This window comes from Pan troglodytes, chromosome 4 (genome assembly GCF_028858775.2).
Source record: "Pan troglodytes isolate AG18354 chromosome 4, NHGRI_mPanTro3-v2.0_pri, whole genome shotgun sequence".
Taxonomy (NCBI): Eukaryota; Metazoa; Chordata; class Mammalia; order Primates; family Hominidae; genus Pan; species Pan troglodytes.
Genome location: NC_072402.2, coordinates 136,234,129 through 136,250,646, shown reverse-complemented (window position 1 = coordinate 136,250,646; position 16,518 = coordinate 136,234,129). Strand labels below are relative to the sequence as shown.

Below are 16,518 nucleotides of genomic sequence, written 5' to 3'. Positions count from 1 at the left end.
GAGAAAAGAAATGAAACTTACAGGAATCCTTTTTGAAAAGGAATCACCTAGAATGAACTCCCCAGGTGATTTTCATCTGCAAAAAATTGAGAACTGAACTACTGTTTTGGGGAAGTGCATGCTCTAAAAAATTTTAACTTACAGGCTGGGCGCGGTGGCTCACGCCTGTAATCCCAGCACTTTGGGAGGCTGAGGCAGGGGGATCACCTGAGGCCGGGAGTTCGAGACCAGCCTGGCCAACATGGTGAAACCCAGTCTCTACTAAAAATACAAAGAAAATTAACGGCCTGGTGGCACACGCCTGTAATCCCAGCTACTTGGGAGGCTGAGGCAGGAGAATCGCTTGAACCTAGGAGGCTGAGGTTGCAGTGAACTGAGATGGTGCCACTGCACTCCAGCCTGGGCAACAAGAGCGAGACTCCATCTAAAAAAAAAAAAATAAGTTATAAATGGACTAAGTAGTTGATTTTTAAGAATTTTTTTCTCATTGTAAAAAATACATAACATGAAGTTTACCATCTTAACCATTTACAAGTGTATAGTTCAGCAGTATTAAGTACATTCACACTGTTGTACAGCCAGTCTCTAGGACTTTTCATCATGTAAAACTAAAACAGCTATTAAACAACTGCCTAGTTCCACCTTACTCCAGTTGCTGGCAACTGCATTTCTACTCTCTGTCTCTATGAACTTTAATATTCTAGGTTACCTCATGTAAGCAGAATCATGCAGTATTTGTCCTTTTCTGTCTGGCTTATTTTTCTTAGCATAATGTGTTCAAGGTTCATCCATTTTGTGTGTCAGAATTTCCTTCCTTTAAGACTGAATAATATTTCATTGTGCACACACACCACTTTTTTTTATTTGTTCATCCACCAGTGGATGTTTGGGTTGCTTCCACCTCTAGGCTATTGTGAATAATGCTGCTATGAACATTGGTGTGTAAGTCCCCGCTCTCACTCTTGGGTATATAATTGAAAGTAGAATGGCTAGATCATATGGTAATTAGGTGTTAAAAAAAATTTTTTTTTTGGAAGAGCTACCACACTTATCCCACATGGCTGTACCATTGTATATTCCCACTGGCAATGCACAAGGGTTCCAGTTTCTCCACATCCTCACCAACACTTTGTTTCCTTCCTTCCTTCTTTTTTGAGACAGTCTTACACTGTTGCCCAGGCTGGAGTGCAGTGGCAAATCATAGCTCACTGCAGTTTCTAACTCCTGGGCTTGAGTGATATTCCTGCCTCAGCCTCCTGAATAGCTAGGGCTACAGGCCTGCATCACGTGACACCCAGCTGATTATTTATTTTTTGTACAGATGGGGGCCTCATTATGTTGCCCAGGCTGTTCTCAAACTCCTGGAATCAAGTGATCCTCCTACCTTAGCCTCCCAAAGTGCTGGGATTACAGGTGTGAGCCACTGTGTTTGCTTTGCATAGAAGTAGGAATTTTCCGATGAGGTATTTCTTGACTGGTAGTGATGATAAGTGTCTTTGGAAGTTGTAGACAAAAAAGATATGTTACTGGCATTGGTGTTGAAATTTAAAGGGGGCTTAAAAATGGGTTGGTAACTGCTCAGAAGGGACCTCCCATGTGGCAGGGCCTTGATGGTATCTTCCATAGGTCAGATTTTGGTCCCGTTTTTTAGTTCTAAAAACTTGAGTTTGGTTGGGCACCCAGAATTTATCAGGCTGTCAGTCATTCCTCCTTTTAATCAAACTCAAATGCAATTAATATGTTGCCATTTAAAGAGAATGAGTTTGTGAGAGAGAGATTTTTTTTTTTTTTTCCTCGAGACTAAGTCTAGCTCTGTCGCCCAGGCTGGAGTGCAGTGACACAATCTCGGCTCACTGCAACCTCCACCTCCCGGATTCAAGTGATTCTCGTGCCTCAGCCACCTGAATAGCTGGGATTACAGGCACCTGCCACCATGCCCAGCAAATTTTTTTTTTTTTTTTTTTAATTGAGACGGGGTTTCACTCTGTTGGCCAGGCTGGCCTCGAACTCCTGACCTTGTGATCCGCCCGCCTCGGCCTCCCAGAGTGCTGGGATTATTAAGCGTGAGCCACCGTGCCCGGCCGAGAGAGAGAGATTTCATAACTGGGACATTTCTGTGACTTCCACAGTTCTCCTTTCCCATCATTAGAATACTAAATTCTTGATTACAAATATGCCTAGACTTTGGAAAGACTCATTGCATCATCCTATCATGGCGTCTCCCACTCAACCACCACATTTGAAGGCTCTCCCACGGACAGATTCACTACCAAATTCCAGCCTGTTGACACTCCTTATTTATCATAGATAGCTTCTTTCTTTAGGAAATGAGGTGTTTCTCAAGTATCTCTCCAAGTGTATTCTTTACATAACTTACCTCACTATTCAATCAAATTGAGCACTAGATTCTGAACACTGTTCCTAACTCTGTGTATACGTTCATAAACAAGACTAATATAGTCCCTACATTACTCCTTTGAGAGTGACCTGTTTCCATAACTTTGGGGCATCTCCCTGTAGCTTGCTTTTACCAGAGAGAAACATGAGTTTACTTACATGATATTTAAATCCCTAATGAGTTATTCTTTCTTCCACAGCAATGGCACCAGCATGATATCATTGATCATTCCTCCCAAAGACCAGATTTCACGAGTGGCAAAAATGTTAGCGGATGAGTTTGGAACTGCATCTAACATTAAGTCACGAGTAAACCGCCTTTCAGTCCTGGGAGCCATTACATCTGTACAACAAAGACTCAAACTTTATAACAAAGGTAATCTGGAGTTTGCTCCTTTTCCTTCTCTACACATTTTGGTTATGTTTCATACTGTGATGCTGCTATGGTGCTTTGTTCACTAATGTTCCCTTAAGTCGGCTGTCATCAGTGTCTCTTTGGCCTTGGTGGTTAGCTTTTTTGTTTTGTTTTGTTTTTTGTTTATTGAAAGTTAAGTAGGCCAGGCACAGTGGCTCATGCCTATAATCCCAGCACTTTGGGAAGCTGAGGCAGGTGGATCACTTGAGGTCAGGAGTTCGAGACCAGCCTGGACAACATGGTAAAACCCTGTCTCTACAAAAAATACAAAAGTTAGCCAGGCCTGGTGGCACACACCTGTAGTCCCATCTACTCTGGAGGCTGAGGCGAGAGAATCAACTGGACCCGGAAGGTGGGAGTTGCAGTGAGCCACGATCTCGCTGCTGCACACTAGCCTGAGTGACAGAGTGAGGCGTTGTCTCAATTTTTTTTTTTTTTTTTTTTTTTTTTTTTTTTGGGATGAGACAGAGTCTTGCTCTGTCACCCAGAGGCTGAAGTGCAGTAATCCGATCTCAGCTCACCACAAGCCTCCCAGGTTGAAGTGATTCTTCCGTCTCAGCCTCTCGAGTAGCTGGGACTACAGGTACCCATCACCACCCCTGGCTACTTTTTGTATTTTTCGTAGAGATGGGGTTTCACCATGTTGGCCAGGTTGGTCTTGAATTCCTGATGTCAGGTGATCCGCCCACCTCAGCCTCCCAGAGTGCTGGGATTACAGGCGTGAGCCGCCACCACGTCCAGCCTGTTTACTTTAAAGAATAAATCCTACTGAAACGTCTCAGAAGAAGTTTTAAAATTAGGGAGAGAGTTCTGCCTGAGAGATTTCAAGCTTTTTCTGCTTTATTTAAATTATGACTTAAAGGATCAGGCAGGGAAAATAGGCTATGGGAACATTTTCTATTAATTGACGAAAAACTAGATATGGGGTAAAGTAGAAAAATTGTTTGTGTTCTTTGCAGTACCTCCAAATGGTCTGGTTGTATACTGTGGAACAATTGTAACAGAAGAAGGAAAGGAAAAGAAAGTCAACATTGACTTTGAACCTTTCAAACCAATTAATACGTCATTGTATTTGTGTGACAACAAATTCCATACAGAGGTAAGAAGTCAAACCCAGAACATTTTCATTGCTCCAGAATTCTTTCCCCGTACCCATTAGCAGTCAGTCCCCCATCCCTCCCACTTACCTGTCTCATTCTAGGCAACCACTATATTTTCTTTCCATAGATATGCTTGTGCTGTACTTCTTTTATTTTTATTTTTTTATTTTTATTTATTTATTTATTTTTTAGACGGAGTCTCGCTCTGTCTCCCAGGCTGGAGTGCAGTGGTATGATCTCGGCTCACTGCAAGCTCCGCCTCCCAGATTCAAGGGATTCTCCTGTCTCAGCCTCCTGAGTAGCTGGGATTGCAGGCACATGCCACCACACCCAGCTAATTTTTTTGTATTTTTAGTAGAGATGGTGTTTAAACACATTGGTCAGGCTGGTCTCAGACTCCTGACCTCGTGATCCACCCACCTCAGCCTCCCAAAGTACTAGGATTACAGGCATGAGCCACCCCGCCCAGCCTGGACATTTTATATAATGGAATCATATAGTTTGTGGCCTTTTGTGACTGGCTTCTTTTACTTTATACTTTTAAGGTTCCATGTGGTAGCATTCATCAGTACATTTCATCCCTTTTGATTACCAAGTAGTATTCCATTGTATACATATATGCCATATTTCATATTTTATATAGCTTCTCTTTTCATCAGTTTTACATTTGAGTGGTTTGCACTGTTTGGCTGTTATGAATAATGCTGCTGTGAACATTCATGGACAAGTTTCTATGTGACCATACATTTTCATGTTTCTTAGATTTGTGGAATCGTGTAGGTTATATAGTAATTATGTTTAACTTTTTAAGAAGTTGCTAGACTGTTTTCCAAACCGTTGTACCATTTTACAAAGCTGTCTGTTTTCAAAAAGTAAGGCAATTTACATTTATTATGACACTAGTCATTCAGCATGTTTTGAGACAGAGTCTCACACTGTCGCCCAGGCTGGAGTGCAGTGGTGCAATCTTGGCCCACTGCAACCTCCATCTCCATGGTTCAAGCGATTCTTGTGCCTCAAGCCTCCTGAATAACTGGGATTACAGGTGTGCACCACCATGCCTGGCTAATTTTTTGTGTTTTTTTAGTAGAGACAGAGTTTTGCCATGTTGGCCAGGCCTGTCCCAAACTCCTGGCCTCAAGTGATCTGCTCGCTTCAGCCTCCCAAAGTGTGTGTGTGTGTGTGTGTGTGTGTGTGTTTTGATTTTTGTGGGTACATAGTAGGTGTATATGGGGTACATGAGATGTTTTGATACAGGCATGCAATGTGAGCTATCACACTATGGAAAATAGGGTACCCATTTCCTCAAGCGTATATCCATTGTGTTACAAGCAGTCCAGTTATACTCTTTGAGTTATTGCACTCAGTTTTCATATAACAATTGTAAAATTTTTAGTAGCAGAACTGTAAGAACTCATTTTCCCCCCTTTCCCCTGAAACTTTTGAGTGACAAAGCTGCCATAAGATGAACTTGAACGGTGGAAAGGAAACCTCATTAGAGTGACCTAAATCAGTCAACAGTAGAACAATCAAGAATTCACAGCTGGCTCCTTAGTTCATTCTCTTGCCTTTCATCAACCTAGGGAAAAACCTCTACAGTGGAATTAGAGCTGACATTTGTCGACAGTTTACAGTGGATGATTTTTGCTAACTTGATGGGAAGTCCATTTATAGTTGGATCTTGGTCGACTGCATAGACAATCCAGACTGTTTTTCTCTTCACTACCACACTCTACTTACAGCAGAGGGTTTTTCAGGGAGCCTCTCAGCCACTGAAACCACTTACCTGTATCTGGTTGGATGAAAGCCGATTTTGAATCTTGTTGATTTAAACAGTGCCAGGTACCCATGTTGTCTGGCTTTTGCTCACTTACTGAGTTAGCCTTGTTGGCTTTTTTCCAAACCTTAACTCCTTTTCTAAGATACTGTTTAATCTTGCTAACTTTGTACATTTTAGCGTTAACTGAGAGGGTTATATCCTGTTTATCAGGGTAATTATATATTCTAATAAGGGATATGCCTATTCCCTGATAAGCAGATTTATTAAAAACTTCAATCTACCTAACAGGTCATTTTGATAAGGCTATATTATTAACGTGCAATACTCATATTCATGTCTTTTTTTTTTTTTTTTTCTTTTTCTTTTTTCTGAGATTGAGTTTTGCTCTGTTGCCCAGGCTGGAGTGCAATGGCACGATCTCGGCTCCTTGCAACTTCCGCCTCCCGAATTCAAGTGATTGTCCTGCCTCAGCCTCCTGAGTAGCTGGGATTACAAGTGTGCACCACCACGCCCAACTAATTTTTGTATTTTTAGTAGATGAGATTTCACCATGTTGGCTAGGCTGGTCTGAAACTCCTGACCTCGAGTGATCCACCCACCTTGGCCTCTCAAAGTGCCATTGCAGGCATGAGCCACCACGCCCGGCCACAATATTCATGTCTTAATGCTAACTATCTAGCATGGTTTGTTAAAGATGGATTCTTAGTTGATCCATCTGCTTTCTAGTCAATTATTGAAGGGGCTATTTTCTTAAAATGGAATGGTAAGGCCAGGTGTTGTGGCTCACACCTATGTAATCCCAGCACTTTGGGAGGCCAAAGAGGAGGATCAGTTTATAAAAATAAAATGGAATGGGTAACAATTTCTTACTTCCAAAGAGATTGTCCCCTGGCAATTAGAGATCAACTAAGTGTGTAGTATTCCGATTCCACTGTGAGAACTCTTATCTATGTATGTCCCAGGACTGTTTCAATATTTTCTCTTTGGGAAGGCATAAAGGGATATAAAGTTAACATAGAAGGAAGGTTTTCCTCATAAAACTCAGAATCATTAGCTGCAATACCTTTAAAGACATGCTGGCTCATGCCTGTAACCCCGGCACTTTGGGAGGCTAAGGCAGAAGGATCATTTGAGTCCAAGACTTCGAGGCTGCAGTGAGCTATGATGGCTACTGCCCTCCAGCCTGGCCAGCAAAGTGAGACCCTGTCTCAAAAAAAAAAAAAAAAGGAACAAGTTAAAGTTTTTTTGTTTTTTGAGACAGGGTCTCTGGATCACCCAGGCTGGAGTACACTGGCACAATCTTGGCTCACTGCAACCTACACCTCCCAGACTAAAGCCTTTCCAAGTAGCTGGTAGGGACTACAGGCACGTGTCACCACAGCCAACTAATTTTTGTATTTTTTTGTAGAGACAGTGTTTCGCTATGTTGCCCAGGCCAGTCTCAAACTCCTGAGCTCAAGCCATCTGCCTGCCACAGCCTCCCAAAGTGCTGGGATTACATGTGTGAGCCATCATACCCAGCTTAGAACTCTATATTATAAAACTGGAACTGTATCCATTGAGCAATAATTCCTTGTTCCCCCTTTTTTCCAGCCCCTGGCAACCACCATTTGACTTTTTGGCTCTGATTTTGATTACTCCAGGAACCTCATATAAGTGGAGTCATACAGTATTTGTCCTTTTTTGACAGGGTTATTTCACTTAGCATGTATTCAAGTTTCATCCCTGTTGTAGTGTGTTTCAAAATTTTCTTCCTTTTTGAGATTGAGTAGTATTAACTGCTGTATGTAATATTGCTATAAACATGGGCATACAGATATCTTTGTGGTTTTATATTTACATGCCCATGTCAAATATGTTGAAAAGCTTCACATAGATATCATTCGTTATTTCCTTATTGGGTTCAAATTTGTCCATAAGAGTTACATGTTTATAACTGAAGTCTATAAATTATTCCGTAGAAGGTTTTCCCACAGTGCTAATAGCATGGTGAGTGGAGTGAAAGGGCTTGTATATATCCTTTCAGAGTTTTTTTGACCTTAGCAAAGCTTTGGGATTCACCGTGTGGTACTTGTGTTTGCTTTTCAGGCTCTTACAGCACTACTTTCAGATGATAGCAAGTTTGGATTCATTGTAATAGATGGTAGTGGTGCACTTTTTGGCACACTCCAAGGAAACACAAGAGAAGTCCTGCACAAATTCACTGTGGATCTCCCAAAGAAACACGGTAATACAGGAGGAGAACATGAACCCACTTACTTTGTGTCTAGCAATAAGAAAACAGTATGGTGGGCCGGGTGCGGTGGCTCACGCCTGTAATCCCAGCACTTTGGGAGGCCGAGCCGGGTGGATCACGAAGTCAGAAGTTCGAGACCAGCCCGGCCCTGTCTCTACTAAAAATACAAAAATGTGACGGGCGCCTGTAATCCCAGCTACTTGTGAGGCTGAGGCAGGAGAATTGCTTGAACCCGGGAGGCGGAGGTTGCATTGAGCCGAGATTGCGCCACTGCACTCCAGTCTGGGCGACAGAGTGAGACTCTGTCTCAAAAAAAAAAAAAAAGAAAACAGTATGATGTGAGGGGAGTGAATCCAGATGATGGGGAGAGAAGCCTCCTGTAATGACTGGTGCCTCATTGGTGCTTACAGCTCCTCTCTTGACATAGAATTAGTAGTCGCTCTCTGAAAACAAGTAGCAGTTTATGCTGAACGTTTAGTTAAGGGAATGGTGATTTTTCTTTGTCCTTTTCTTAGATGATGACATGATTATTTTTAATTTGAAGACATCTTGTAGTTCTTAATAATTGCCTTTTTCTCTTGCTACTTTTGTGTCAAAGGTAGAGGAGGTCAGTCAGCCTTGCGTTTTGCCCGTTTAAGAATGGAAAAGCGACATAACTATGTTCGGAAAGTAGCAGAGACTGCTGTGCAGCTGTTTATTTCTGGGGACAAAGTGAATGTGGCTGGTCTAGTTTTAGCTGGATCCGCTGACTTTAAAACTGAACTAAGTCAATCTGATATGTTTGATCAGGTAAGTAAGAAGTAGATGCTCTATTATGTAAGACCCTAGGTAGGAGTAGGTGAGTCCTCTGTGTGAGCACTGGAACAGACACATCTTTTTAAAATTCCTTGGGTTAAAAACTTGCCTCTGAGTTAAACAGCAGGTTTACAGATGTTTATCAGGAAACATTCCCCTGTGCTTTTCTGAGCCCCTTCTCTTCTGAAATCAACCATTTTTAGGTGGGCTTCTTATGGATCCTGTGGAGGTCCTTTGTTTAGTTGGGTTGTCAGAATTGGCTGTAGAATGGAGTTTGATTTCAAAGAAACTAAAACCTGTTCCTTATTTTCTTTTTCTGATTTATTCTTGGAGATACATAGCAGCAAAGCTCTCAGCAGTATGACAGCTGATTCAGCCTAAAGCATTTAAAGCACATTTTATAACATGGGCTCAGCCATAATACACTTTCAATATCTGGAGGAAGTAGCCTTATGGTAGAGGGTCCACCAAAGAAATTGCCTTTAAAAAAAAAAATATATATATATATATATATATATATATATATATATTTTTTTTTTTTTTTTTTTTGAGCTTGGGTCTGGCTATCTTGCCTAGGCTGGAGTGCAGTGGCAATCATGGCTCACTGCAGCCTCGATCTCCCAGGCTCAAGTGATCCTCCCAGCTCAGCCTCCCAAGTAGCTGGGACTACAGGGATGTGTCACCATGCCCAACTAATTTTTGTACTTTTTGGTAGAGACAGGGTTTCACCATGTTGCCTAGGCTGGTCTCAGAATTCCTGGACTCAAGCTGTCTGCCTGTCCTAGCTTCCCAAAGTGCTGGGATTATAGGTGTGAGCCACCCTCCCCAGCCCGTCTTAACCTCTACTACCTTATTTGGCAGGAGCCAGTGGTCCCCCCTTTCCTCCACAATAACTTATTTTTGTTTGCACTTAATGAGTTGTCCTATAGTAGGTCTAATAAAATGTGTGATATAATTGGCAGTGCTGTTCACTTTAAGAGCAGCTTTTGATTAAATTGGGCTCCTTCCCCATATTTAGACTTCAGTGATCATAGTGCTGAGCTTTGCATACCATTAAGAGTTAGTGGGTTTGAGTAAAGGTGTTTTAATAATATTTTAAATAAGTACCAGTAAGTACTAATAATATTTTTTTTGTGTGTTAGAGGTTACAATCAAAAGTTTTAAAATTAGTTGATATATCCTATGGTGGTGAAAATGGATTCAACCAAGCTATTGAGTTATCTACTGAAGTCCTCTCCAACGTGAAATTCATTCAAGAGAAGAAATTAATAGGTATCGGTGAAATGCAACTACATATTCTGTGAAATGTTTTCGTGTGTGTGTGTGTGTGTGTGTGTGTGTGTGTGTGTGTGTGTGTGTGTACGTGATTGTATGTATGAGACAAGGTACCAAAAATGTAAAAAGGAATATTTAGTATTTTTATTAACTCTTTTGCCTCAGTAAAAGCATTATTTTTTATCTTCTTTAGTCATTAGGTCGAATAGGTGTGTTTGTATCTACTAGGGAAACTTTAATATATATCCTGTTGACTGATCCCTAATCATAGGACGATACTTTGATGAAATCAGCCAGGACACGGGCAAGTACTGTTTTGGCGTTGAAGATACACTAAAGGCTTTGGAAATGGGAGCTGTAGAAATTCTAATAGTCTATGAAAATCTGGATATAATGAGATATGTTCTTCATTGCCAAGGCACAGAAGGTATGAGAATTAGAAAATAAAGTTGCTATTTGTTACTGAGCCAGGAAGCCTGGGGTGGAGATTTGGGAGGGATGGCTGATTTCAGGAGCAATCAGAAGGTAGATCTACCCATTGTTCCCCAGTCCTTCAGTCTGTAGCACATTCCTGCATAGATTTTTCTGCTTGAACTGTTTAACGTCTGCTTAAGATTGTTACATCTGCTGAGGACCAGGACTATATCTTGAACATCTCTGATGTTCCTTATGGTTGAAGCATTGTACCTAGTAGACACTCAGTGTATGCTAACATGCTTATGGAAAAAATGTTGAGAGATTGAGTCCCTGAGCCCTTTTCTCATCTAACCTCATCTTATGGAGCTTACACAGATTAGTATATGAGAGCCAGGTTAACACATTTTTTCCTCCTAATACTACAGAGGAGAAAATTCTCTATCTAACTCCAGAGCAAGAAAAGGATAAATCTCATTTCACAGACAAAGAGGTATGTGATTATTTTCTTGGTTTGATGATACGTGCAAGCATAAATCCGTGTGTTAGAGTACTGGCTGTGTAGAGGGTGAGCTTTGGGAAACCAAACCTCATACTAATTGGGGGTGCTGTGGGAGGTGGTCATCTATCTGCCACATGCGAATCTGATTTCAGGGAAGGAGCTGCAGCTTTTTTTTTTTTTTTTTTTTTGGAGACAAGGTCTTGCTCTGTTGCCCAAGCTGGAGTGCAGTGGCATGATCTCGGCTCGCTGCAACCTCCACCTCCTGGGCTCAAGTGATCCTCTTGCCTCAGCCTCTCTGGTAGCTGGGACTACAGGCATACACCACCACGCCCAACTAATTTTTGAATTTTTTGTAGAGAGGCGTTTTCACCATGTTGCCCTGGGCTGGTCTCAAACTCCTGAGCTCAAGCAATCCACTTACCTCGGCCTCCCAAGTGGTGGGATTACAGGTGTGAGCCACCATGCCCAGTCTTTTTTTTTTCTTTGAGATAGGGTCCTGGTCTGTCACCCAGGCTGGATTCAGTGGCACAATCATAGCTCACTATAACCTCGAACCCCTGGGCTCAGGCAATCCTTCTGCCTCAGTCTACTGAGTAGCCAGGAGTACAGGCACAAGCCCTCATTCCCTTTTTTTTTTTTTTTTTTTTTTTTGAGGTGGAGTTTGCTCTTGTCACCCAGGCTGGAGTGCAGTGGTGTGATCTCGGCTCACTGCAACCTCCACCTCCCGAGTTCAAGCAATTCTCCTGCCTCAGCCTCCCGAGTAGATGGGACTACAGGCGCCCGCCACCACGCCTGACTAATTTTTGTATTTTTAGTAGAGACTGGGTTTCATCATGTTGGCCAGGCTGGTCTCGAACTCCTGACCTCAGGTGATCCACCTGCCTCAGCCTCCCAAAATGCTGGGATTACAGGCGTGAGCCACCATGCCAGGCAGCCTAATTTTTTTTATAGAAATGGGGTCTTGCTGTGTTCACCAGGCTGGTCTTGAACTCCTGGGCCCAAGTGATCCTCCTGCATTGGTTTTCCAAAGTGGTGAGATTACAGGCGTGACCCACCATGCCTGGCCTGGTTTTTGTTTGTTTGTTTGTTTGTTTGTTTTTGTCTTTGTTTTTAAGTAGTTAAGCAATCAGGAAAACATTTCATTATCCTTGAAATTTAATAGGGAGGAAAATGTAATTTACATAATGCCTCTCCTGCACTGTGAAACCTGTGCTGCTTTCTTCACTTGATCAGCTCTTCCACTGCAGTGGCTTCTCTGGTTTGCTCTAAGTGCATCACAACAGTTGAAAGTATGACCCTCCCGTATGAGATAGGTTTAAATGATAGCTTCCTCAAATTCTGGTTTGGAGAGGTTTGTTCTCTACGAGGCCACTCCCAAAAGCAGTCCTGGAATGTCTCTTCTGAGCCATTGAATGGGTGCTGCTTAGAGACACTACAACAGCCTGACTTCTAGAGTCAACAGTAGGAATCATAAGCTGAATACCCACTGAGTTTTTGTGTTGGTATTTCATAGCTGAGGGTAGAGCCTGAGGAGAAGTGTTGTTTGAAATAATCCGAATTTCTCTGCTTATATCCATTAGGTTATCAAAACCAGAGATGACTTACAGAGCTTTACACACAGACATGCCTATAAATGGGAGGATGAGAGTGATAGGTGGGCAAGGGGCTGTGAGGGGGACTAATTAGCCTTTGTATATCCTAATCCCCCATTTTTGTATCTCATGGTCACCCCTGTAGACCGGACAGGAACATGAGCTTATCGAGAGCATGCCCCTGTTGGAATGGTTTGCTAACAACTATAAAAAATTTGGAGCTACGTTGGAAATTGTCACAGATAAATCACAAGAAGGGTCTCAGTTTGTGAAAGGATTTGGTGGAATTGGAGGTGAGTAGCAAATCAGCAAACCAAACTTAAAACCAGGGTCTCAGGTCAAGGTCCCTCCTGGCTAGCCCTAGCCCTGCTTCCGGTGAGGTGCTTATTATCTGCTGGGATAGGTGATTGACGCAGCAGGTGCAGGTTCCTAATTTGGACCCATGTTTATTATTACCTCTTTGCTTTCTGCAATTCTGCAAGAGAATAGGGCTTCCCTTATTCCCTTACCAGCCACCTACACACATGCCCATCCCGTGAACACAGGTAATTTACCTTTTGGTTTGTTTCCCCAGGTATCTTGCGGTACCGAGTAGATTTCCAGGGAATGGAATACCAAGGAGGAGACGATGAATTTTTTGACCTTGATGACTACTAGGTAGTCGACATGGGTCCGGCAAAACGTGCCTCACCCTCCAGCATCCAACCCAAGGAGCATACCCATGGTGGAATCCAAACAGATCCCTGCCTTACAATTGGAACATTTCCAGAACTTAATCCATGAGCATTGGATATTGAAAAGAAAACCGAAACAAAACCAGACCCAGCCCTACACTTTGGTTTGTCATGGTGTCAGCGCAGCAGCCTACAACTAAGTTCCTAAATGCCACTTTGGACTAATTTAAAAAAGAATCCCAGTTTTTACTTTTACTGGATGGTGAAATTGGTTGCTCTTGTATTTTATGAAAAAAAAATGATTTTTTTAACCTTCATACATAGAAGCAAAAATACTTTAACTGCTGTAAACCTTCAAAAGTTAATAGAAGTGAGATCATACTGGTTTGTTTCTTATTTTGATTGGAGAAAAATTAAATTGCTGCATTTCGCAGTGACCCATTTACATGGCATTCTCAGCTTAGACTGCGTAAGAAGAAATATATGTGGTGAAATGTTGGAACCATTTCTCTCTTGGTCTCTGTTTAATGTTGAAAGGGTGAGCTAATAGGAGGCACTTTCAACTTCACTCCCTCACGCTACCCCGTCCCCCTCCAGACTGGCAGTTTCAAGGATGCAAATTGCGTTGCAAAATCAAACTGACTCATGAAGCATTTGGGCCAGTGCACTGTTTACTTCCATCTGTTTGCAGACACATTTGTGCCCGGCGTTTGGGAGCCCTTTGTATCAATGTTCCGACAAGGGTCCCTATAACCTTAACCTACTCGAAACCGGTTTGGGATGGATATGATGGGGCTTCTGTGCTATTGCTGGGATTGGGAGAAATAAAACATGCAATTTAAGTGGAAGCGAAGAAATTTAAAGAGGATTTTATTTTGCTTGGGTCAATCCTTGTTAAAAGGGAGGTGGATGTGTTTTCCTTGTGTTGGATGGCATGAGATTATGTGAATGTTTTGATTTATTAAAATGAACTGCAAGGTTTTTCACAGGAACGACAGACATGTATGACTGCATGTAATTATAAACTCCTGACCTCCTGGTGGGGTTGGAGCATCTGTTTCAAATGTGGGACTTACAAGCACTTCTCACATGACAAATTAGGGGCGGGTGGGAAGGGATGGGACACAGCTTCTGGCACCATGGATTTAAGACCATGTTGGATCCAAAAGTTGGCCTGAAACCCTGAAGCTTATGCTTCACAGCTGGGCTGTAAGTCAGACTTGAACCCAGCTGACATGCAAGGTCATGGCGTGCCCAGGGTGGTGACAGTTGAACAAAGTGTATAGTACGTGCCCAGTGGTAGCGATGGAAAAAAGTATACCAAATGGACTTTGAAGGACCAAAGGTTTTAAAAGTCAATTGGTATCACCTCCACACTGACTAGGGTAGTGGGGTGCATTTGGTTTTCAAATTGGGTACTTTTAACACTTTAGTGCCTGACTGCTGTTCTTTACTGACTTGATTCAGTCACTCGTAGCTTTATTGGTCTGAACCAGCTCCTTGTTCCCAGGTTACAGACCTGCCTATCGTTCCAATAATCCTGTTTCACTTGAATGAAGGGAGTATGTCTTAAATGTAAAGTTTCTGGTTCTCACACTGTACTCTGAGGTCCAAATACTGTCTGTCAATGTGTAACCTGATGTCTCAACCCCCCGTGAGAAGAGTCCATTATTTGGTGTTCACCAACGTGGGAGACTTCACCGGAACAGGCTTTTTTGCTTTGGGCTCTGCTATTTGTTTGCAGAACACCCAAGAGCGAGCAAACATGCTCTCTTCACAGCAGTACCTTAGGGTTTTGCCATTGTAAATGGGTCTGATGTGATATGACAAGACCAGAGAAATTGGATGTAAATTTACATTTTTGAATATGCTTGTTGTTTCACATGATACATTTAGGGTATGCAGCTCCTTTTGTAGTTTTTATTTTTACTATTTAAGTTTGGAAATGATGCCAAATTTTTGTATTTCTTTAATCAATGTGTTCTCTTCGGTGATATATATTGCATTATATATTGATGTGTGTATCAATATATATTGATATGTATTACACTTACACATACAAACACATATAAGAGGGGGTGAAAACCGTAGCCTTTGCATTCTCTATAGCCTCTGCAGAGAGATCCTAAGCAGCAAAATCTTGGTGTTGTGATGTACAGAAATGGAGAAGAGTATTAAACCATATTTAAGAATATACTTTGTGTGCTTGAGATTTTTTAGGACTGGTCTAGAAAGGCCTGAACTGTGGAGACAGTGAGTTCTCCAAGGCATACCTCAGATTAGTCACGGCCAATAGCATTTCAGCCTTGGGTTTGAGTTGTGTTTACTACATTTGTCTATGGAAAGGTATATGCAAAGTTTTTCTGAGGTCATGATCCCAGAGTTATGCTAGAAGAAGAAGGTTCAGGTTGCTGGGGCCAAACTAATTTGTATTCTCCCCCATTCTATATGCATGCCAAAGGGAATCTTGCTTTTTTTTTTTTTTTAAGGTATGTTAAGTATATTATCCCATAACCCAGCATCCCATGGAGGTAGATGGTGTACCCAATTTTACAGGTGATGAAACAGAACAAAAGAAGGTTAAGTAGCAGCTCTTTAGTGATAACACCAAAATTTTATCCCAGGCCTTATTCCAAAGTTCTCTCTGTATCTGTCTTTGAGTCCTGTAATAGAATGGTCCAGATGGAATAGCAGAAACTAGGCCTGGGCCCTCTCTCTCCCACGCTCCTTCATCTTACATACCTTACACTGGGTAGGAGAGTAGTAGCCCATCCAAGAGCAGGTCAGGGGCTGGTCCAGAGGAGCAGGGCTCCTAGGCCAGGTTCAGAGCAGAAGAGGATTTGTTTTCTTTGTTTTCCCCCAAGGTTGAGGTGCTTAAAGAGCCTCTTAGGTAGTTTAGGAAGCCTAGTTGAGGAGCCAAGGTGGTGCATGGTTTGCTTTCTCCAGGTTTGAGAAAACTGTTTTAAGTAAAATTGACCAGTAATGGCACTTGGCATACTTTTCACCCATTTTCTTACCTGATCTAGGTGATAGCTCTGACGACGAAACTCAATTACCAGCTGGGAAGGGGCGAACATGCCTGTGCTGGTGGAAGTGTAATTTTCCCTTCTAATGCGTGTCTAGGTGCTGTTCTTGAAGACAAAATTGTTGGAAGGCAGCACAGTGGTGCAGGATATATGGGCTGTGGTCCTTGCCTGTCTGGGCCTGCAGCACTTGCCATCTTTTGTTCTCTGGCTCCAAGACGCATGCCATGACACTCCCAGACAGGCACAGTGGATTTAGGGCTGAGAGCCAAGGTGGAATTTAAGTTTCATGCCAGCTTCTTTGTTGCCAGCTTG

General features: G+C 42.3%; 1 protein-coding gene across 4 annotated transcripts in view; it reads left to right on the top strand.

The window, feature by feature from the left end:
- The window catches only part of ETF1 (eukaryotic translation termination factor 1), a 36,632-nt gene extending 21,258 nt beyond the window's left edge, over positions 1-15,374 (top strand). For all 4 annotated transcript variants that reach the window (XM_001171542.6, XM_009449742.4, XM_003950636.4 and 1 more), the window contains 9 exons: positions 2,598-2,773; positions 3,772-3,911; positions 7,781-7,919; positions 8,527-8,717; positions 9,866-9,995; positions 10,270-10,425; positions 10,841-10,905; positions 12,652-12,799; positions 13,081-15,374. In XM_001171542.6, the coding sequence (XP_001171542.1) occupies positions 2,598-2,773; positions 3,772-3,911; positions 7,781-7,919; positions 8,527-8,717; positions 9,866-9,995; positions 10,270-10,425; positions 10,841-10,905; positions 12,652-12,799; positions 13,081-13,163 (1,228 nt within the window). In that variant the 3' untranslated portion in view covers positions 13,164-15,374. The remainder of the gene's footprint in view (positions 1-2,597; positions 2,774-3,771; positions 3,912-7,780; positions 7,920-8,526; positions 8,718-9,865; positions 9,996-10,269; positions 10,426-10,840; positions 10,906-12,651; positions 12,800-13,080) is intronic.
- Positions 15,375-16,518: the final 1,144 nt, after the last annotated feature.